This window comes from Hypomesus transpacificus, chromosome 11, assembly GCF_021917145.1.
Source record: "Hypomesus transpacificus isolate Combined female chromosome 11, fHypTra1, whole genome shotgun sequence".
Taxonomy (NCBI): domain Eukaryota; kingdom Metazoa; phylum Chordata; class Actinopteri; order Osmeriformes; family Osmeridae; genus Hypomesus; species Hypomesus transpacificus.
In genome coordinates this window covers 4,541,594-4,563,784 of record NC_061070.1, presented here as the reverse complement: position 1 = coordinate 4,563,784, position 22,191 = coordinate 4,541,594, and the positions used below count along the sequence as shown (strand labels likewise).

Genomic DNA, 22,191 nt, shown 5'->3' with positions numbered 1-22,191 from the left:
GAAGAGAGAAAGGAGAAGGAGAGAAAGGGAAAACAGATAGAGGAAGACAGGAAAATGGATGAGGAGAGGAGAGAGAAAAGAAAAGAGGAAGAGATAAAGATGGAGGAGGAGCAAAGGAGGGAGGAAGAAAGAAGAGAAAAAGAAGAGGAGAGACGGAAAGAAGAGAAGAGAAGGGAGGAAAGGAGAGAGGAGAGGAAGAAGGAAGCGGAGAGGAAGGTGGAGGAGAAGAGGAGAGCAGAAGAAGAGGAAAACAGGAGAAAGGAGGAGGAGGAGAGTATAAGGCAAGATGAAAGGAGAAAGGAGGAGAGGAGAAGGGAGGAGGAGAAAAGAGCACAACAAAGAGAGGAGGAGAGAAGAGCTAAAGAAGAGGAGGAGAGGAAGCGGGAAGAGGAGATAAAAGCAAAACAGAGACAGGAGGAGGGGAAGAGGGCAAAGGAGAAGAAGAGGAAGGTGGAGGAGAGAAAAGCAAAAGAAGAGGAAGAAAGGAGGATAAATGAGGCAAGGATAAAGGAAGAAGAGAGGTTGAGGGAGGAACATAGGAGAGCAAAACAGAGAGAAGAGAAGAGGAGGGCAGAACAGGAGAAAGATAAAGAAATTCAGATAGACAATGAGAGGAGAGAGGAAGAGAGGAGAGTGAAAGAGGAGAGGAATAAGCTGGAGAAGAGAGCCAAAGAGAGAGATGAGGAGAGAAGAGCAGTCCAGGAAGCCAGACAAGATGCAGACAAGATGGATTCTCTACAGTACTACTCAATCAGTGCCTCAGAGGCAGAGAGAAGACCCAGGGAGAGACCCATGCATTCCCCTCTGCCTTCTCCACGGAAAGGGGACCTTCTGGAGCTGGAGCAAGCAGAAGATGGGGAGTCCTATGAAAGACCCCACACTGCTGCCTCCCCTGCCCTGTCAGCCCCGCGCTCCAACACCTCGTCCCCGGCCCTAGGGCCCAAGCCCACCATGTTCAAGGTGAAGGACAACACCTTCAGGGGGTCTATTCTCACTAAGACCATCAGACCCCGCTTTTACAAGAGCTTAGAGGAAGACTCCAGAGTGGCTTCGCCGCTGGATGGCTGGAGGGGGGGAGGTGAAAAGGCGGATGAGGGGCAGGAGAAGAGGAGGGTGAGCTCTGTCACCAATGTACCCACACACCGGTCCCCAGTGGTCCAGCAGTCACCTGTCCCGAGCTCCCTCACTCACACCCACGACTACCCCAGTAGCCTATCAGAACACAGGGAATACCGAGCCCGATCCCGCCGCAGCCTAGCATTGGACGAGGAAGACTCCCGCTCCGTCTTCAGCACAATGTCAGAGGACGTGGATAGCTTTGCTACCAGTGCTGGGGACCTGGGTGACTTTCGGGGAGCGTACGACTCGGACTGGGGCAGCAGGGGGGGCTACGAGAGGCCGGACTCTGCCTGCAGCTTCAGCAGCGATGCAGGGAGGCCCCTGGGGAAGCCCCCCACCGTGCCCCCCAAGACAGAGAAGGCCTTGCGGAGAGCCAAGCGCCTGACTACACGCAGGATCAAGAAGGAGTCGTCAAACACCTCGCTTGACAGGGCCACCTCAGAGGACAATCCTCTGAGGGAGGTGTCCAGTGTTCCATCGTCCCCCTCAGACCTACGCTCCTCCGGCCGCTCCGCACTCTCCTCCCCCCACTTCTCCTCCCCCATCTCCCTCCCCCACACCCCCACTCTTGTCTCTAGTGTCTCCTCCACTGCTGAGCTTCGCCCCTCCCACCGTTCCTTCCACGCCTCCCCCCACGCCACCGCCCCAGTCTCCCTCCCCCTTGCCTCCCCACACCACTGCTCCCCCATCTCCCTCCCTCTTGCCTCCCCCCACGCCACCGCCCCAGTCTCCCTCGCCCTTGCCTCCCCACACCACTCCTCTCCCATCTCCGTCCCCCTTGCCCCCAGGTCAGTGTCCAGTGTCCCGTCGTCCCCCACACAGCCGTTGACCCAGTACCACGTAGAGCCCAGTTACCCCCTCACCCAGAGGAAGGTGCTCCAGGACCCTGGCTCTGGTCAGTATTTTGTGGTGGACATGCCTGTCCCTGTCAAGACGAAGACCTTCTTCGACCCGGAGACAGGGAAGTATGTCCAGCTGAATGTACGGAAGTCAGGACAGACTGGGCCCCAGCCCCAGCCTCAACCCCAGGTCCTGTACACTCAACCCCACCTCCCACATACCCAAGCCCTGTCCCCAACACCATACGCCCAAGCTCAGCCACCCTACTCCAAAACCATGTCTCCAACTCCATACTCTCAATCCAGGGTCCCACACCCCAAAACAATGTCCCCAACTCCATACACCCAATCCCGGGTCTCATACCCCAAAACAATGTCCCCAACTCCATACACCCAATCCCGGGTCTCATATCCCAAAACAATGTCCCCAACTCCATACACCCAATCTCGGGTCCCATACTCCAAAACTATGTCCCCAATGTCCCCAACTTCTTACTCCCAGTCTCAGACCTCATACCCCTATGCCATATCCCCCTCCTCCGTCCGCCACTATCCCCACCACCAGGCCTACCACCAGGGTTACCAGCCCCAGCCTGTATCCTCCTTGCCCCCTCAGAGATCCAGCTCAGGGATGTCGGCTCCAGGCAGCTTCTCCCAGGACCTCCAGGAGCCTGATTCGGGGAGACAGAGCCGTGGCTGGGGACAGGAGAACCATGGTAGGGTGAGAAGCAGAAGCAGCCTGGGCTGTGTGAGCCAGGAGAGCTCACACAGACAGGTGTACAGCCCAGGTCAGGCTCCCTATATGGATACGGGCTACGACGTGCAAACATCGTATGCACCCACACCGTGCGATACACACAAGGGAAGTGACACGCGTAGCCAGCAGGGGGAGGGGATAATGTACGATGAGAAGGAAGACCCCGCTCCCTCTGGACCTCCAGGTCGTGACATCATCACTATGAGCGAGCTGGAGGACTTTGCCATGGATTCTTCTGATTGGTGATGACTGCGATTGACAGCTTGTATTGTCTAATAGCTTAACAGTATATATGTAGCAATACAGATTGACAAAGAAATATGCATTAAAAAGAAACAGAGATATGGTTGTATATGTGACCTACTTAAGAAGAAAAATAGAAAGTGTTTTAGATATAATGTGTTTGTGTTGAAAATTGTCTTCTTTTGGGACTCTGGTAAGGCTTGTTAAATTGCTGCCCCTGACGATTTCTGCTGCTGATGTTTTGTAGTGATAAAAAATAGAAGCTACTTATGTATAACTGTGTCACAGAAAAGTTTACCATTCCATTTTGAATGTGTTGAAGATGATCTGCTGGTCTATTTGATTGGCTCACTGTCACCTAAAACCGAGAGAGCATTTTTGAGTACTTCTGAAGTATTACTATAGTATCCGACAGACTAAGAAGAAGTCTTCGCTGCTTAGGACTGGTATTTATTTCAATTGCAACATAAAATAAATAGAGATTTTTTAGATTTTAATGTAGTTAATACAATGTTGAAGTTTTTAATATGTGCATGCAATGTAGTGACTGAGAAGGCAACACAAGCTTGATGCAAATGGAAAAGAGACCCTGTGTTTTTAAGTGAAATAACATGACTTGAATGTTGCTCTTTGACAAGTTTCATAGTAATGTGGACTGTACATAATAATAAATAGTCTGCATTATTTGTAATGTTTGAGAATGTTTCAGAATTGCTGTGAAGTAAAACAGAGTGGCCTGGACTTGTAGCACACACATGTTCTGCCATATAGTCCTCCATCAGGATTGTGAATGTGGCCTTCAGAGGCACCTTTTAAGGAAACAATTAAAAAGTAAACATTTATATTTTTGTCATCTTTCTGTTACTTTGTTTACATACTTTAATTGAATAGATACACAAATATTTGCCAAAGATGGTATTTCGTTTTTTCACAGCTACCATGGGCTTCAATAGAATAACTGAAATAGTCTTCAAGTTGTCAAACTCCTTCAGATCTTCTACAGACTACGTTCTCCACTAGCACATGTGTAGGTATCTCAAGGCGCACCATAGGATTAGGACCCCGTTAGGACACAACAGTCCCTATTCCAGACTCTCCTTCAGGACCATCTCAGTACTAAGTTAAGGACTGTGGTGGTATATTATGATATGTTTAGAAAACCTCATGTTTTGTTGTCAGGTAATGCAAATCAGTGTCAGGACTGGGAAGTATCTTTATCTTAATCTTCTTTCAAGAGGTCTGGCGCCATCTTTTGACCACTGACGGATCTGTTTAATCCATTGGCCCGGAGCAGAAAAGCAGCCGGACTTTTGTCGGAACAAATGGGAGCATAAGACAACCATTATAGACCTGGAATGTAAACATTTCATGTGTAAAATAGTGATAGTAATAATAGTGGCAAAAGAGAAAACATGTTTATTCCTCATGGGGAAGCTGAGTTTGAATCTGGGCAGGGCCACGAAAGTTAATGCATTGACGTCCTCAGGTCCCTCGCTAGGATCAAAACATTCCAGAGTAACAGACACTGTACAGGAGCAATATCGGTTGCCACGACTACCAAATGATTTATCAGAATTCCTGTGTCCTTGATGTTCCAACAGAAGGATTCTGATTTTATGCAGAAGAATTGCAATCACCATCCAGTCTTGCAATAATTATTGATCTACAGTATCTATATGTCTGTTATTTAGCTGAACTCACATTCTTTGAGGAGAGTTCTGAGTGTAGTCTGAAGGCTTAAAAGTGTAATACCGTTTTTTTGGCAGAACTGTGCGCGCCAGCAGAATTCCTGCCTCAGCGTTTTACTGGGGCAGGCTGACAACCACAGCTAGAGACCAGCCCATGCCACTCTGGCCACCAGGCACCAGACAGAGAGGGAGAGGTCCCATACACATAAATACAGCACACGCACTCACACACATAGATATACTGTAAAGACACACTATTACATCCCTCTTTTTGGTTCATAACAAGCACACTATACAAAGACAGTACACGCTAAACACACACATAGAGAGAGTAAGTGAGAAAAAAAGAGAGAGAGAGCTAGAGAGAGTAAGTGTGTGTGTGACAGAGAGGGAGAGAGAGAGATAGAGGGAGAGAGAGAGAGAGAGAGAGAGAGAGAGAGAGAGAGAGGGAGGGAGGGAGGGAGGGAGGGAGGGAGGGAGGGGGAAGGGAGGGAGCAAGGGAGGGAGGGAAAGAGAAATAAATATTCTGCTGCTGTAAACAAATGCACACACACACACACACAAAGAGAAAATGTTGATCATTGCTTCTACCTGGACAGCTTCCAGAAACTCACAGGAACACAGGAAATGACATTTCCTACATTTTACAGCAGAGTGAGAGGGGAAGAGATAGCTTGGGAGAGAGAGAGAAAACAGAGGGATAAAGTGTGTGTGAGAGAGAGAGAGAGAGAGAGAGAGAGACAGAGAGGGAGAGAGGAACGTTCCTAAAAGAAGGGGGAGTTTCTGCAGTAAGTGGGAACAGAGCATGCACTGTTTCATATTACACACAGTGACTCGAGGCAGCGCAGAGAAATAGAGAGAAAGAGAGAGGAAAGAGAGAGAGGGAGAAATAGAGAGTGAGAGGAGGAGTGAGTGGTGGGCCAAAGTTGGGGTGTGTGACTGCTTGGTGTTGTGAGCAGTCACAACAGCACAGGCCCTGTAGCTGATGGTGTCTAGCAGTAGTAACAGTAGTGTAACTGGGTTTATGGATACACAGGCTCTGTAAAATGAACACCTTCTTTGTTGCAGTCCTGGTTCAGATGCACGTCCTGCTGACAGGTAAGTCGTCTGTTAACCTCTCAACACCAAGAGAAAACCAAATCATTAACATTAACAGTGTACCTGACGTCTAATCTGGAAACCCAGTACTAACTAAAGACTAATCCTGTGAGAGAGTGAGAGAGAGAGAGACAGAGAAAGGGAGAGAGAGAGAGACAGAGAAAGGGAGAGAGAGAGAGAGAGAGAGAGAGAGAGAGAGAGAGAGAGAGAGAGAGAGAGAGAGAGAGAGAGAGAGAGAGAGAGAGAGAGAGAGAAAGAGAAAGGGAGAGGGAGAGGGAGGGAGAGGGAGAGGGAGAGGGAGAGAGAGAGAGAGAGAGAGAGAGAGAGAGAGAGAGAGAGAGAGAGAGAGAGAGAGAGAGAGAGAGAGAGAAGAGAGAGAGAGAGAGAGAGAGAGAGAGAGAGAGAGAGAGAGAGAGAGAAAGAGAGAAAGAAAGAGAAACAGAAAAAAATACAATGATAATAACTATAACAATAATGTAGGAAATTCTATTGTCTGTGTACAATGTGCGTATCTGTTGACATGCATCACACACGGTACACTGTTGCACTTTGATGTCCTTAACATTTCCCTCTGACATGTGGCCAATGTCAACAAAGCTGACTTGAACACATTCTATCTGGATGTCCAGTAAACAAGTACAGTATATGGGGCTGGATGTAATGAGCCCATCAGACCCAGATCCAAACATTACCCACAGAGAAAACACGGTTTATGGTTCTGTTAATGGAATCTGTACTAAGGTTCTGTAGCAGGGTTCTATGTTTGGTTAGTGTTAATAGGTTCTAAGGTTCAAGTTTATGTGTTTGTTTCTGTTCATGGGTTCTGTCTTAAAGCTCTGGAATTTGTTGCAGTTTTAATATTGAGGATTCCGTGTTTGGCTTTAGTGCTGCTCTAGTGATCTGTACTAGATTATTTTCATCAATCATCTAAACAAAAACAAAAGCAAAACCATATAGACACATTGCATGAAACCTAGATTTTGTTCAACACATGCACTAGAAGAAGTAGTTTTGTTGCGGTCCTGAGAACCTAATAGCATTTGATAAGGCATGGTAGTATGTGTGTAAATACATGTGTAGACGTAGTATGCTGGTTAGACAGACCCAGAGGGATTCAATACACATAAGATCAAGGAGCAGGAGCACATATGGTCTCTGTTATCTTGTCCTGCGGACCCCTGACCCCCCCCTTCTTCTTTCTCTTCTCTCTCAGAGGGTAGTGTTGGATAAATGCTTCCAACTTGTAGGCTCTCTTCTTACCAACCTCCCTCCCTGCCTCACGGCCTCCCTGCATGCCTCTCTCTTCTCTCCCTGCCTCAGTCTCTGCCTCCCTTCCTCCCTATCTTGTTGCCTCATGCCATACCTATCTTCCCTCCCTCCCCGCCTCCTTTCCTACCTCCCTCCCTCCATCCCTGTCTCTCCCTTCTCTTCCTGCATCTGATTGCCTCTCCCTCCCCCTCCCCCCATACCTCGCTCCCTCCCTCTCTCCTTCTACCCGTGCCTACCACCTTTCCTCCCTAGCCATATTGGATCCAGACTCTGTCTTCTCTGAACATGCACACACAGCTTCATCTTGAGGACAAATATTTAGAAATTATTCGTTATTTTGCAGATTTAATGTGTTTCTGTACGTAAACAAGAGCTGCATGCATCTCTCCTCCTCAGTAGGGTTGTGTTGGGGTGTGTAAGCCTACTTTCTCTAAATGCTGTTATTATGTTTAATTGGCAGGTAATCAAACATCTGGGAAAAATGAGCTCTTGCACAGCAGGCATTTTTCCATACAATGAGGCAGCTTACTGAATCTATAGCACAATAAAGCAGGCCTGAAATTGAGGGATTACAATACGTGTATTTGTGAGTGTCTGTGTGTGTTCCCACAGGGGTGTGTGAGGCCCTGAACGTGACCGTGACCCCGGCGCCGGTCGTCATGGTAACCGAGGGGGCCAATCTGACGCTGTCGTGCTTGGTGTCACAGAGGAAGAGGGTAAACAGCTTCCTGGTCCTCCGCTGGCTCTACTCCCCTCCCCCACCTCTCCCTCCGCCTTCCCCTCCTCTTCCTCCACCCCCCTCTTCTCCACCTCTTCAGCCCCCAGAGGTGCTGATTGTCAAGGTGACGATGAAGAGGACCAAGCTGTATGGGAACTTCACACGCAGGTTCCCACAGCGCAAGTTCCACCTGTACGAGGAAGTGGAGGGGGAGGTGTACCGCCTGTCGGTACTCAACGTGACAGGGACTGACGGAGGCTGCTACACCTGCAGAGTCCAGGAGATACGCAAACACAGAAACATATGGAGGGCTTCGTCCAATGGCACCGCAGCCACCCATCTAACAGGTAAATACCTGAACGCACACATGAACACACATACAAATACAAACACACACGTGTACACACATCTGAACATACACTTCCACACGCTCACATACATGTGTTAAACATACACACACCTGAGCGCACAAACAAAAGTTACATTAGCCTGCTAGCTTACAAACAAATGATGTATAGGTAAACATCCAGGGCTGCGTTTCCCGAAAGCATCGTAAGCCTAAGTTGATCGTAGAATCCATCGTAGGACGAATCTTAGTTTTACGGGCCGTTCCCAAAGACATCAGAGCTAAAATGTCTCCTCACGAGCATGTTTGGGAAAACACACTTTAGAAATATCGATGGTTTCGTTTTTTGCTCGATCGTTGCTACGATCCATCATTATCGGGAAACGCAGCCCACACTATTAAACACATGTGCTGTACCCAACAGACCACACTTCCTGAAAGATTGGGATTGGCTATGAGGTGTGAGTGACGTTGACTGTGAGGCTAGTTAAGGATGGAGGGTCAGAATATCAACAGGACAGCTGTTTCCTGTAGGCTGTCTCCTCAGCCAGGTGTTGAGAGTCACACCTGTCTCTGAGGAGCAGACAGGATGATCTCCCTCCGTACGTTAGCCACAGGTCACCCCTCACACCAACTACAAACTCACTGAAACTACTAACCAGACACGCTGAGAATGATGTGTCTCAATGTTATCAGAGAACACTCCAAGCCTCACACCCCAGTATACACACACACACATATATGCATTCACAATCACACACATGCACACACATTTCCAGTCTGTGTGTTACAGCTGCCAAGTAACACAGTGGTGGTCTGTCACAGTGAGGAGCCAGAGGCTAGGGAGGCCTGGTACTGACACACACAAAACATTTATCCTGGCTTCACTAATGGAGACCTTCCCCGGAATACCCTTACAGAAACAAGACTCACACGTTCACAGGCACACACACTGAGTTGAAGGGGCAAGGAAGAGAGAGGAAGAAGAGGAGAGAAAGAGTGGCAAATAGACAAAGAGATGGAGAGAAGAGAGAGAGTGAGAAACAAAAACAGATAAAGAGAGAGAAAGAGAGGTGCCAAGAATATGTATGAAAAACCGAAGCATTACTGGTTGTATTTCTGTGAATGGTCTTTTTTTCCTGTAAGCAGTGTTGGTGTGTGTCTCTGTGCGAGTGTGTGTCTGTGTGAGTGTGTGTCTGTGTGAGTCTCTGTGTGACTGTGTGTCTGTGTGGGTGTGTGTGTCTGTGTAAGTGTGTATAAATGTGAGTGTGTGTCTCTGTGTGAGTCTGCGCCCAGTCTTCTGCCGTTTCCATCTCAAAACAATGAGCTCACACAGCCAGGAGCCTGCTCCTCCACCACATCACCCGCTGCCTGTGGGCCAGAGGAAGTGCTGAGTACGTTTAAAAACAACTGCCGCGCATGACGTCAGCGAGCACAACCTGCAGTTGACCGCTGCAAGAACTTTTACTCATTTGGACCAGTCTATACTATGACAGAGAAGCAAACTTCATTCATTATGCCTGCGTCACCAAATCAGTGCTCTGCTCCCGAACACGTTCTATTCTTGTGGGCAACAAATTGAGATTCGGCCCTGAGAGAGAGATGTTCCTCATAGTTTTCTTAGCTTCCAGAGCTAGTGTGGAAGACAGTGAGGCAGGAGGAGTTTTACGCGACTACGCCCTGTCTGCCTTCACTACTGGGGAAGCCACATGGCCTGCTCCTCACCTCAGGCATCTTTACCACCACCAACCACAGATACAGACACACAACGCTCAATGTATCCTAGCACTGTAGTGTTTTTTAGTTTAGGTTACACAAATCTAACAAATAACCTAGCCACATCTTAAAAAATGTATTGTAATGTATTCATTTTACAGACACTTTTATCCAAAGTGACCAGGGGTGGGGGTGGGGAACTGAACCTTCAACTTCTTGATTTGCAGTCCACTACTGAGGTATACTTATGACTCAACTTCCACACAACCTCTACCATGAACTTACCATAGGAGCATAACTTTCTCACAACCTTCATTCAACATTCAATGAGCTTAAATACACACACATCACTACAACAACACTTTCAACTAATGTTTCAGCAAAACAACAGAGAGACAACCACACAACCCTAAAGCTCCCTACACCACAAACACCCAAACAAAGGGAGCAGCTTTGTTGAAACAAAAAGAAGAGAAGAAGGAATCATAAAGTCGGAAGTGTGGTTGACCCCCCCCACCCCACACACCCAGTACAAAGACATTTAGTCTCCATAAGCAAGCCTCCTCCTGCTGTGCTGTCCCGAGAGTGTGGAGATGGGAGTCAGATGTAACTATCTAACTACCTTACCTCGGTGGCCTGCCTCCAGTGGTCCGTCTCCATTGGTGTGCCTCTAGCGTTCTGCCTCCATGTGGCTTGCTTCCAGTGTACCCTGCCTCTAGAGCCCTGCCTTCAGTGTATTCTTCCTCCAGTGTGGCCTGCCTCCAGTCCTCACTCTGCACTTTATGGTCCAGCCAGAGGCTGACAGCACCTTCTCTCCGCCAGCCAGACAACAGCACACAGACAGCACTGTTACATCACTTCTCTTTAACCGACACAGAGTGAATCTGACCCCAGACACTCCCTTGGGGATATTCTGGTGATTTCCTGGCTCAGCAGAAGCTATCAGGAGGCCTGGACTCAGTGAAGCTAAGATCCACTTGTTCCAGATTTTTTTTTTTACCATTCAGCACAAAAATATATTTTACATTCATTATTAAAAACCTTTTTCATGAGAAGATTGGTTTTAAGGTCAAATCAAACTAACGGCTTTCAGATTACAGGGCAGATATGCAGTTTTGAGCATGCGTTGACATGGTTGTGCTGAGCTCGGGACAGCCTGGACCAGATGTGGAGTTTGTAGGGAGACGTGTTGCTCTGTTGTTTATACTGGCTGTATGTCAAAGATAGGAGCCAAGGGGCTCACATCAATGTGTGTGTTTCCTGTGTGTGGTTTCATACGGGGTAAAGGTCTCATTTATGGTCTAATATAGTGTGCTACAGGAGAACCAGAGAGCATTCTAGCAGTGTGAGAGAGAGACAGAGAGAGAGAGAGAAAGCTGCTCCTGCTGCATTCCTGGTGAGCAGAACAGAGATGTGTATGAGGGGTGTTCAGAGTGGCTGGTGCATCCCATTGTCACATAGCTACCATCAATGAAACAAAATACCTTCATCCATCAAAAGCATGTTGCTACTTTATAACCAGTCTTCTTGTGGTGTAGCCTGTCCTTCATGAATTATATTCTGCAGTGTATATACCTTTTTTACTCCAATACTTTATATTGTGTCCACTTTGTAAACAAAGTGACAGAATATTTTCTCTGCCTGCTAAAGACCCTGCTAGATAAGCAAGGAGATGATGCTTCTGTGGTGTAGTGGAGTGTGTCGGTGTTGATGATTTAATGAGTGTTTATCATTGCCCATGTTACAAAGACATATTAAAAGCCCATTTCCCAGGCCAGGGGCTAAGTAGTCTGCTGTGCCTCTCCTCCACCTCAATCCACTGTAGATGCCCTTGGCCCACACTGAAAACTCATCAAATATGCTCCCTCTCTCTCTTATAGACAGAAAGACACACATAAATACACACATACACACCCCAGTTGAACCCAGACAGAAGGGGAACCCCCTCCTGCTCTGAAGAAGCAAGGATCCCATTGCTGTGTGTGTTGTGTGTGCGTGCCTGAGTCTGCGTGTGTGTTTGTGTGCATGTTTGACGGATGGTGGTTTTCTGTCTTTGCCTTCCTAAGCGTGACAGCGGTTTGGATATTTCTAGAAACCACCATCTTGTCCTGCCTCTTTGGGTGAATGTACCGAGACAGAACCATATAACTCAGATTCAACCTCACGGTGCTTTCCAACCTCAACATTGACAAAAAGTATACACTGCATGGTGTTTCTGTCTTTCAGTTCATGTCACTCCTGAGGAAAGCAGCAGTGAAGGGGTATGGCGTATGTTTGAAGGTAAATTCATTGTTCTCTCAATCTTTTCTTACTCACTTCCAAGATATTAGTATATTGGTATGGTGCTGATGTAATTGGGATCCCTGTTCTGCATTGATAATAAAGTCAACCTATTTCATGTGCACCTGTGTGTATCTTACCTCTGGTTCTGTTCCAGATGTGTACCTGTGTGCAGTGTTGATCTGCTCCCTGGGTCTGCTCTCCATGTTTTTGTTCACTCTGGTTCTGGCCTGCCAGTATCTTCACACCAGACACAGGCTCAAAGGTACAGAACAGCCTTCCTCCCACACCCATGTCAATAGCTACCAAACTCCTAATACAAACAAAGCTAAAAGCCACTCTCTTACCACCACATCTCCCAAACCTGATGCACACGCTTAGACACAAGCTTAACATGCCAGAATGACATGTTTTTGGGAACCAATAACATTGTGTCAAAATGATGTCAAGTGTTGAGCGACCTCTGTGGCCCTGATCTCTCCTCTCACCTTGCAGCAGCCAGTTACTACCTGGTTAAGAGCCCAGACAGCAGGTGAGACGTTTAGTCATGCTCAATCAAAGGCGGTGTGTGTTTAAGACAACTCTCAATAAGCTAAATGTTTCTACATCTTATCCTCCAGCTCTGGGGAAACAGTGACCAGCTCAATTAGCTCCTCCAGCTCCTCCCCTGGGACACACAGGAAAGAGCTGAGACACAAGAAGCAGGAGAGGAGAGACAAATCAAATGTACCCAGAGAGCCAGAGGAAAGACCCCCGTACATACTTACTAAAGGTAAAATACTACTGTGGACCTTCGCTCAAACCATCTCAGATGAACTTATGTCCACAGAGATTGTGACATACAAAACAACATATAGCCTCGTTCTCTTGGATAGCTTTAAAATGGAACAAGATGGGAGGGAAGATGCTGTAAATAGAATTTGGCTTCTGACCCCTGACCCATGACCGTTCTGACCTCAGCTCTGCCTCCTTTATATCTTCAGCACCTGCCATTTCTCATCGACCACGGAAACCCAGACGATTAAAGAACCAACCACAGAGATCCATCACCGTAAGAACTCTTAGTTCCCTCCTCTGCCATTTAGAGAAAAAGTCTAATTATTACAATTGTTACACGTGAGTCTGCCTATAGAGTTACACTTCTCTCCTGCAAATGTTTATTTCATGTTTTTCTTGTGGGAGAATGGTAAGGATTTACTATTTGTCCATGTTAGTCACAATATGTAGGGATGTACTTTCTTCATTAGAATCCTATATTATATCAGTGTTGTATTCCCAGGAATGTACATGCTGATATGATACAATATTTTTTTAAAGTACAACTTTTTCTACAGACTGTGACTAACAGACAATAGTAAACCAATCCATTCCTCCCACAATCTTCAAAGACATGTCTCCAGATTTGCTTCATGTAATTTTCCATGAGTTGCATTCAGAACAGAGTGTACAGGCCTCTTTCCTACCACAGTTATATCTGCCTCTTCCTCCAGTTATGGAAGTAAAGGCAGATATTAGTAATCTATTTAGCTTTTAAGTATTTAGTTACGGACCCTTTTCTTTATTTTGCATATATTTACAGTACAAATGCTATAAAGTACCATGTACAGTACAGAGAAGGATACTCAAGGACAACGATTGTTTGTTGAAATTCAGGGGGATTTTTGTCAAATGTACCGTTTTGATTTGTTGTAATTAGACTGCTGTGATTGATTGGCTGCAGTATGTGAATGTGTACCCTGCACTAACCATGCAGATTGGATTAGAGGTACAGGAAAGGATTCTAGAACACACAACAGATCTCCTCTTAGACGGAATAGTCACAGATGAGACGGAATGTTCCGGTGAAGCATGTAAACAAGTAAATAACAGAACTAGCACAGTGAGGGAGGAGTGTGTGCTTGGCTCATTTAAAAAAAACTACAACAAACACTTGAGTCTTTGATCTCTTCTTCCCTCCCCTCCCCAGCCACGGGTGTGTGAGCCAGACACTCTGACATATGCAGAACTGGAGCTGGTCAGACCAAAACCTGTGGAGCCTTCCTCCCCTCCTGCAACCACTGCCTCTGCCTCTGCCCCAGCCTCAGCCCCAGCTTCTCCCAGCCCCGTGTCCCCAGCCTCCAGCCCTGACACCATCTACGCTCAGATCCTCTTCCAGGAGAAACAAATGTAGAGAGATGAAGTCGTAGATACCGCATGCACCTCTGAGGAGCATCGCCAACGAGACCCTTGAATCCCCCGAGATACTCTCAAAACAAAATCCTCTATTTATGAAACTTTTGCAAACATACTTGCCTTCCAATGCCAGATGCAACACAAGACTGTGTGTTAATTCAAGTTTAAACTAGGAGGCATCCAGATGATGAAATTGATTATGATTGAAATGTTACAGGAAATCTAATGTAGGTTAGGTAACCAACAGTATTGAGTGGTACAGTAATAACACTCAACCATCTCATTTTAACCTGTGAAACTTTTAGAAAGGCTTTTCAATCATGTAACACATATTACCTATTTAAATACACAGATATACTGTATGATGCTTCAATCTACTTCATTTTGTCATTGTTTGGTTTTAGTCTAGACCTTTACAGCTGCATGTTGATTTCCTCAGAACTTTCTTGTGGGAGTCTGAAACATTCATAGGTATGCTAGACCAAGGTCTGAGGATGCTAAGACAACCGTATTACTAGGGTTATAACTGGTCCGTGGATGCCAGGACAACCGTGTTGCTAGGCAACCAAGTTAACGCCATATTGAGACATGAAGACTAGATGAGAAGGTGCTGTGAAACCTGGATGCAGCAGGTGACACGGCCCAAAACACACCAAGGTGAAGGTGGAAGCTATTTCGTGAAGGTCAGCAATGAGGGATGGACTGTAGGGAGTTGTGTGGAGAAAGAAAGAGAGAAAGATATGAAGCAAGAGAGACCAACCCTCCCCCAACAGTTCAGACCCAATGACTAGGATGAACCCACTAATGACTACATTTATTCAAATTAGACTAATTGTAATCATGGTTAATAATTAGCTTTACAGTGCATTATAATTGGGTTAGGCTACAAGATGGTTCTGCCTAGGTGCAATAATTTATTTGATTTAATTATTCTGAGGAACCCAATAGTTTGACATTTAATATCATAAAACCAGTGGTGCTTAGAGAATGGCAATGGCCAGTGTCTGCAGAGAAGGTCATTGCTGGCTTTCTCTGAGAATTATGAGAGCCATTTTCCACTCTATTAAACTACTCCACTTAGCACAATTAGCCATACACACAAAGGTTAAAGAGTGAGACCTCTTTTAAAAGAAAGGGAGGAATAGAAAGAGAGGAGTGGGGGAGAGAAAGAGACAGACGGAGGGAGAAAGACAGGAAGTGAGAGGGAGAGAGAGAAAAAAGAGAGGGAAAGAGGGGGAAAGAGAGAGAGAAATGGAGCGAGAAAGAGAAAGCAAGAGAGAAAGAGACATGGAAACAAAACAAAAATTCCCCTCCTCAACATCAATTGTGTTTCCTTTATCAAAGACGTTTGTATTCTCCAAATCTAGACTGACCATGTTCAGTTTATTTGTGCAGATTTAGGCACTGTATAAGTGTTTAAAAGTTAAAGACGGAGAGTAAAAAAATGTGGAGAGATGGGGGGGTGGGGGGTTGGTTGATCTTCACCAGAGATCTGTTGTTGTGGTGCAAGTGTGTGATCATCTGTGGTCCGGCTAATGAGACAGCAATGCCGTCTGGGTATTCTGGTGGGGGCTCTGAGAACATGCATGTGGTTGGCCAACTAGAGACACACCCAAAGGGGGAGGGGGTCAAAGAGAGAGACAGGCAGAGACAAAAGGGGGAGATAGGGAAAGGGGGGAAGAAAAGGGGAAGAAAGAAAAAGAACAAAGAGATGGAAGACAGAGATGGGAGGGAGGGAGGGAGGGAGGGAGGGAGGGGGAGAGAAAAAGAAAGAGCGCGAGATAAAGAGAGCGCGAGATAAAGAGAGAGAGCGAGAGAGAGAAAGACACTCCAGATCAGAAACCCACGCACACAAACCCGCTCAGACACACACACACACACAAATCCACATATGTACACACAACAAAATAATTCCCAACATAACTGAAAACATGCTGTAACAAAACAAAGATCAAACATCCTCTATTTCACAGCAAACGGCCTAAACATCGTGCCACAACAATCACACAGCTACACAAAATGCCAGACTATAAAAACACAGACAGGAAATGTGTGTGCGTTCAATCACAAATGAAATGGATGCAAGGAAACAAGAAAAACAAAGCCAGCTCAGTGTTAAAAGAACAACAGTCTGGTCACCAGCCACACTGTGCCCTTGTACAGCCTTCCCTCCAACGACATCTATGTGTGACCATGGGAAACTTAGTTCCTGCTTTGATGCTCACTACTAAGTTCCCCCATGTGTGAGAGTTCTCTCAGCACTCATCAAACTCAACAAAATCACAATGTGACAGAAAGAAAAGATTGATTTCAATTCATAAAAATCCTTTATTTACATATACATTTTCTGAATTTGATATTGTCCTTCCTCATCGAAGTACATGTCAGTAGCAAACACATTCAAATATGATTAGCAAATCATTTGCATATAATTGGATTCTATGTTGAAACTCTTCTAACAACTCACTCACCTCACCAACACACCCTCCTGTCTTATCTTAGCTTTACCTAAACTATGTTCAATCACATCTAAGTGACTTAAATGTGCCACAAGTTCTAAATGAAACAACCTTCCTTGAAGGCGACAGACGCAAAGCTCAACCTGCTCCTGGTCTTAGACTAGGATCCGATACGGTGCCCTAAACATGTAATTTGACTAGGTCCTGCTTTCCAAGTAACAAGTGAGGTAAGGTAGACAGTAAGGGACAACTTTAGGTCATATTAAGGGTCATGGTCGGGGTCATGTTTAGGTCATTGTCAGGGTCATAGTTGGGGTCGTATTCAGGGTCATTTAATATAGCTTTGAGATGAAACTAAAGCCAACTGGTAAACCTGTGTAGAAGCTCTGAGAGGTGATCTCCAGAATTCTGACATTCAGGTGTGTGCCTATAGTTTCAGGCTGGGTGGAGGGTGCTGGGTAGTAGCTGCCTCCAGCTGTCACTCACAGGTCCAAGTGAAGACCCGGCCCCAGGCATCCCCCACTAGCAGAGTAGCATGTGTCCTGTACAGGCAGATTGTAGTGCTGTAGTTACTGAGATGTGTGTGGGTGTGATTATTTGTATTGTTTATATGTTTTATGGCTGTATGTGTGGATGTGAGGGAGTGAGTGTCTGTGTGTGTGTGTGTGTGTGTGTGTGTGCGTGAGTGGATAGGTGCGTGTGTGCACGATACCATACCTGGACATGGCCAGAGCTGTGATGGCTGGGTTGTTCTTGTAGCGTCGTCGTGACACTGCCTGACTACGGTTCAGCTCCCTACACAACACCAGGTAACGCTCCCAGCCTGCACCCTCACAAACTCCCTCTGGACAGGAGAGAACACACACACACAGGGAGTCAGCTTAAAAACACAGGAAACAGGACAAAAATAACAGAGCAAATCAACCTTAAGTGGTTACAGCAGGGTCTAGTGCTATTGTGACCTTTGCCCCCCCAACACCTGATGAGGATGTAAAACATGGACAGTCAGGCAGGAATAAAAACATGCATGTTTGTACCTGCGGTCAGTGGACAGATAAAGTGAGAAAAATCCCTCTAATATAGAACTCTGTCTAACGGCAGGACGCGTCCCAATGTAATTTACCCCTGTAATACTCCTATGAGCTGACGCCAAGCTTGGAACCAATGCACCATCGGTAAATTGGATTTGGGTATTATTGCTTTCCAAATTACACACACACACACACACACACACACACACAAATGCATGTACGTACACAGACAAATGCGCGCGCAAATACACACACACACGCATCAGCAGGATTGCTCATCAGTGTACACCAGCTCTATGTTTAATAACTTTATAACTGTGTCATTCCTTACTGCTTGCTAGGGCTGGGCTACCACTATAAACTCTCATCCCTCTGTTTCATCCTCATCTTAGGACTAGGTAGGCTACTGCATGGAATTGGATGTCTATGGAAGTTGTTAAAAAAAGTTATATGTACTGTATGGAAGATACAAATGTGTGTATGTGTGTGTGAGGAGGGGAGTGAGAAAAGTGTAAAAGGTGTGCACGTCTATGTGGTCTTGTTTAGGAAACTAAGACAAATTGACCTGTGGTGACATTTTCGTTGGCCCCAATTTAGCAATTTTAGGGGGGTTTGGGTTGTAAAGCTACAAATACAGCTACAAATAAAGGGTTAAGGTTAGGATAGGGGTGGATAGCACCATTTTGAATGAGAGTGACTTGTTGGTTCTTCCTAGATGGGAAAACAAATGAGTGCATGTGTGTGTGAGAGCGAGAGAGACAGAGAGAAAAAAACTAAGGGAGGGTGTGTGTGTACTTGTGTTTGTGTACATGTACCTGTGTGTATGTGCGTGAGAGTAAATGTATGGGTGTGCGTATTGAGTGGAACCTTACCCTCCATGTGTATGCTGTCTGGCTGGTGCTTCTCCAGGCCTGAGGAACTGGGCTCCTCCACAGAGAGAGCCGGTGGAGCTCTGGTGTACTCTGTCCTCCAGATCTGACCCACACAGTCCAATATCACCATACCATACAGCTAAATACACATACATGCTAAGCTTGTAAACATGTGTGCCTGTGTGTGATTGTGTTTAGGTGTGCGTGTGTGTCGAATAAGTCAAGGGCACTGATTAGACAAGTCTACTTTAAACCTGACTTATTGTTCTCTTTTAAAGCAGCAGTATCTGTTGTTTTTTTTGTTAACATATACTGTATACACACACATGCCACACAAGAACCATATACTTTTATTAGAGCCAAGATGGCTGCAAGGCTAATACCAATATAATGAGTGCCATGTTTGAACCCAGTTTTGCTGCATCTCATTCACACCTATTATTGTGAGTGATGAGAACATTTATGGGGACACTGTGGCTCTCATTATACATTCTCTACGCTTCTCTCTTTTTCTATTTCTATTTCTATTTCTATTTCTGTCTCTCTCTCTCTCTCTCTCTCTCTCTCTCTCTCTCTCTCTCTCTCTCTCTCTCTCGCTCTCTAAACCTCTGTATCCCTTAACTCTCTCTCTTTTTCACACACACAAACACAATCTCTTACCCGTATGATGCCGTCGGCGCAGCCCGTGACAATGACATTACGTGCGTCCCACTGGTTTCTCTGAGTGAAGCACACACACGATATGTTCCCCGCGGGGCCGTAGGAGGTGTTGAGCCAGGTCAGCAGCTGGCCCTTCATACTCCACAGGTAGAGTGAGGAGGCTGCACACGACACTATCTCCCCCTGGAGGGAGTGCGATGGTTTAACACAGACGCGCACACACACACACATGCTCACATGCAGGGGGGAGAGACAAGCCGGGGAGAGGGAGAGCGGAGAGAGAGGTAAACTCACAGCGAGGGAGGAGGGAGAAAGGGAGAAGCCGCGGAGAGAGAGAAGGGGAGGGACGGACTCACGGTGAGGTCGTTGACAGCCAGGGCGGTGATGCCGGCCTCGTGGCCAGACAGCTGGGCCACGTAGCTGAGCTCCTCCAGGTCCCACAGGATGCAAGTGTGGTCCTCAGACCCACTCACGATTACACTGTGCACCTCCGACACCGCCACACATGTCACGCTGTCCGTGTGGCCATACAACGCCTGGGAGGAGGGTGGGGGGGGGGAAGGAGAGTAAGTAAAGGGAGACACATAAAGTGTGGGGAAGGGTATGTAGAAAGCGGGCGATAGATTGGGGGGATGGGGGGGGGGGGGGGAGATGGTGAGAGAAAGACAGTTAGGAGGTAGAAAGGGAGAGAGTTGTAGATATTTCTGCAGAAATTTTGCATTTCTTCTGGCCCAAATTCAACTGGACTCACTGACCTGTCTGAGTTTCATGTGACTGAGTTTCTCCTTGCTGACCGCCACATCCCACACACACACCACAGTGCTGGTGCCCGATGTGACTACGGTGCTCTGGTTGAGACAAGCAGCACACAGCGTCTCCCCCCAATCACACAGACTCTCACACACAGCAAAGATCTGAAATGGTGCACACACACACCCCAGACACAAACACATACACAAACGTTTTCAATATACTGGGTAAAGTCAAGTATTTGGCTGTAGCTGGTGTCAGTCAGTGACAGATATGTCTGAAGGTCTGCCTCCATCATGTCTACCTTCTCTGTAGAGTAGCTTCCAAAGGCACAGCTGTTGTCAGGGAAACCCCAGCAGAAGAAAGTAGTGAACAGAGGAGGGAGCAGGAGATGGTTCTTCCCCAGGACTAGAACCTCCTTCTCCAGACACAGAACCTGACCCACAGACCCTCTCAGCAGCTCTGCAGGGGACGAGGGCGAGAGAGACAGACAAAGGGGCAGAGAGAGAGAAAGAGGCTAAGAGACAGAAAGTGAAAGATTGAGACAAAGTAAGGGAGAGTGGAAAATCCCACTCAAACCTCCCCTGCCCGCCTCTCTGCGTCCTGGTGGGTGTGGCCTCAGTCAATAAAGGCAGGCAGGTCACCTGTGGCAATTGTCTTTGTTCTGAAGCTGTCTGTTCTCATGTACTTTCCTTACCTCCAATCATTTGATCTGTGCCCATGACATGCAAGTTTCCTTTGATTTGAATGCATTCATAGAAGCTTTAAGTGTCTGTATTGTTTACTGTATGATTCTGTTTCTGAACTGGAAAAGGTTCTGTATTTATTCTTTGGTTTACAAAGTTATTATATTTGAAGTTGCAGGACCTTTGATGGACTATTAATTATGGACATATGTTTAGCGTTATCTTCTCCTGTTATCAGACTAAGCAGACTGAATTAACTTGAATGAACTAAAACCATAAGAAAAGACTGGATCGGAACCCCTGCCCGTGCTCTTTTGTCCTGACAAACCGTTGAGTTGATGATGTCCTTGGAATCAGACTAGCTAGGTGATATCAGTAGCCCTACAATAGCAATATTCTTGAGAGCGATCGAAACAGTGAGAGAGATAGAGATAGACAGATGGCAACTAAAAAAGGTGACCACAGAACTTGACTGGTACAGATAACTGCATCTACCACCAGCCCAGCTAACAAGAAACTTAACCGAGACATTGTGACGTTCCCCTAAGTTCTTACAGAGGTACTGAATGTCACAGCCCGTTTGTGATGTTCTAGGTACATTCATAATGTTCCCCTAAGGTCTTTCAGAGGTACTGAATGTCACCTTTTTGGGACATTATAGGTACATTCATAAAGTGTGAGTGGGGAACATTGTGAATGTACAAACGTCTCAAACAGGCTGTAACATTCAGTAGCACTGTAAGACCTAAGGAAACATTACAAATGTTTCTGACACTTTCTGAAAACACATTTGAGGTCATTCGCATAACATTACTTATAGTAGCAATAGAGAATCTAATCGTGTGTACGTTCAAGCAACTTTTATAACGTTACTATATAACAGGACTAACATAACTAAAGGACATTCAGAGGCCCCCGCATTTCTACTTCCTGAAAAGACTTGGGATGTAACTTTCGTCAGCTGACACCACAGGTACGTAACCATGACTTTGTCGAGTGTAAGATAACAGAGGTCACCTCCTGGAACGTAACTTTGGGGAGTTGGGAGTCAAAAGGCATGCCTCTGAAACTGTATACTCCTCTCAATGTACATTTCAAGTACATGTACTAACATACATTTAACATTACCGTTGTGGCCACATGCAGTATATCTGTTTTGACTCTGACCACCGAAGTACTGTTAAAACTATGCACTTCTGATCCTTGATCTTCTGCTGTATTTTCTATAAGCACTATTTGTACATAGCTATGGACAAAGGTTTCTGCTAAATGAATAAAATTTACAATTACAATATCTGTGTATAATTATATATATCTCTGTGTTCGTATATGCAAATAAAAATACCAAACTACCAAGTATGAGGCTGAACTCCAAGCAGGCTGTAGCTACATGGGAATGCAGTACCTGGTTAGATCAAGGTGTAGAACTAGAGCAGCTTTCATGAGGACATCACATTAAAAGGCTGCTACTGAACTTGTGCTGGAATT

General features: G+C 46.1%; 3 protein-coding genes across 5 annotated transcripts in view; 2 read left to right on the top strand and 1 right to left on the bottom strand.

Annotated features, from left to right (window-relative positions):
- The first annotated feature begins 618 nt into the window (after positions 1 to 618).
- Positions 619 to 3,794, top strand: LOC124473770 (ras-associated and pleckstrin homology domains-containing protein 1). Of its 2 annotated transcripts, none has more exons than XM_047029444.1 (2): positions 619 to 2,163; positions 2,623 to 3,794. In XM_047029444.1, exons 1-2 carry the CDS (start codon positions 727 to 729, stop codon positions 2,959 to 2,961), a joined length of 1,776 nt encoding a protein of 591 aa, XP_046885400.1. In that variant the 5' UTR covers positions 619 to 726; the 3' UTR covers positions 2,962 to 3,794. The 2 variants fall into 2 exon arrangements, with proteins under 2 accessions (XP_046885400.1, XP_046885399.1); XM_047029443.1 differs by having other exon boundaries at positions 619 to 2,703; positions 2,765 to 2,952.
- Positions 3,795 to 5,380: 1,586 nt separating this feature from the next.
- Positions 5,381 to 14,597, top strand: vstm4a (V-set and transmembrane domain containing 4a). The gene is made up of 8 exons (XM_047030139.1): positions 5,381 to 5,744; positions 7,626 to 8,078; positions 12,020 to 12,073; positions 12,231 to 12,338; positions 12,569 to 12,605; positions 12,694 to 12,845; positions 13,057 to 13,124; positions 14,040 to 14,597. The coding sequence occupies exons 1-8, from the start codon at positions 5,693 to 5,695 to the stop codon at positions 14,241 to 14,243; spliced, it is 1,128 nt and encodes a 375-aa protein (XP_046886095.1). The 5' UTR covers positions 5,381 to 5,692; the 3' UTR covers positions 14,244 to 14,597.
- A 1,952-nt stretch (positions 14,598 to 16,549) lies between these two features.
- The window catches only part of wdfy4 (WDFY family member 4), a 52,579-nt gene continuing 46,937 nt past the window's right edge, over positions 16,550 to 22,191 (bottom strand). For both annotated transcript variants that reach the window (XM_047030201.1, XM_047030200.1), the window contains exons 59-65: positions 20,322 to 20,479; positions 20,023 to 20,181; positions 19,624 to 19,803; positions 19,268 to 19,450; positions 18,608 to 18,710; positions 17,422 to 17,548; positions 16,550 to 17,246 (exon numbers count right to left, since the gene is read on the bottom strand). In XM_047030201.1, the coding sequence (XP_046886157.1) occupies positions 17,183 to 17,246; positions 17,422 to 17,548; positions 18,608 to 18,710; positions 19,268 to 19,450; positions 19,624 to 19,803; positions 20,023 to 20,181; positions 20,322 to 20,479 (974 nt within the window). In that variant the 3' untranslated portion in view covers positions 16,550 to 17,182. The remainder of the gene's footprint in view (positions 17,247 to 17,421; positions 17,549 to 18,607; positions 18,711 to 19,267; positions 19,451 to 19,623; positions 19,804 to 20,022; positions 20,182 to 20,321; positions 20,480 to 22,191) is intronic.

Bases quoted from the DNA above. Each gene is read 5' to 3' on its own strand.
- LOC124473770 (XM_047029443.1), top strand. From the start codon at position 727: ATGGATTCTCTACAGTACTACTCAATCAGTGCCTCAGAGGCAGAGAGA. The intron at 2,704-2,764 runs TGTGTGAGCCAG...CTCCCTATATGG, and splicing joins GAAGCAGAAGCAGCCTGGGC to ATACGGGCTACGACGTGCAA.
- vstm4a (XM_047030139.1), top strand. From the start codon at position 5,693: ATGAACACCTTCTTTGTTGCAGTCCTGGTTCAGATGCACGTCCTGCTG. The intron at 8,079-12,019 runs GTAAATACCTGA...TCTGTCTTTCAG, and splicing joins CGCAGCCACCCATCTAACAG to TTCATGTCACTCCTGAGGAA. The intron at 12,074-12,230 runs GTAAATTCATTG...GTTCTGTTCCAG, and splicing joins GGTATGGCGTATGTTTGAAG to ATGTGTACCTGTGTGCAGTG.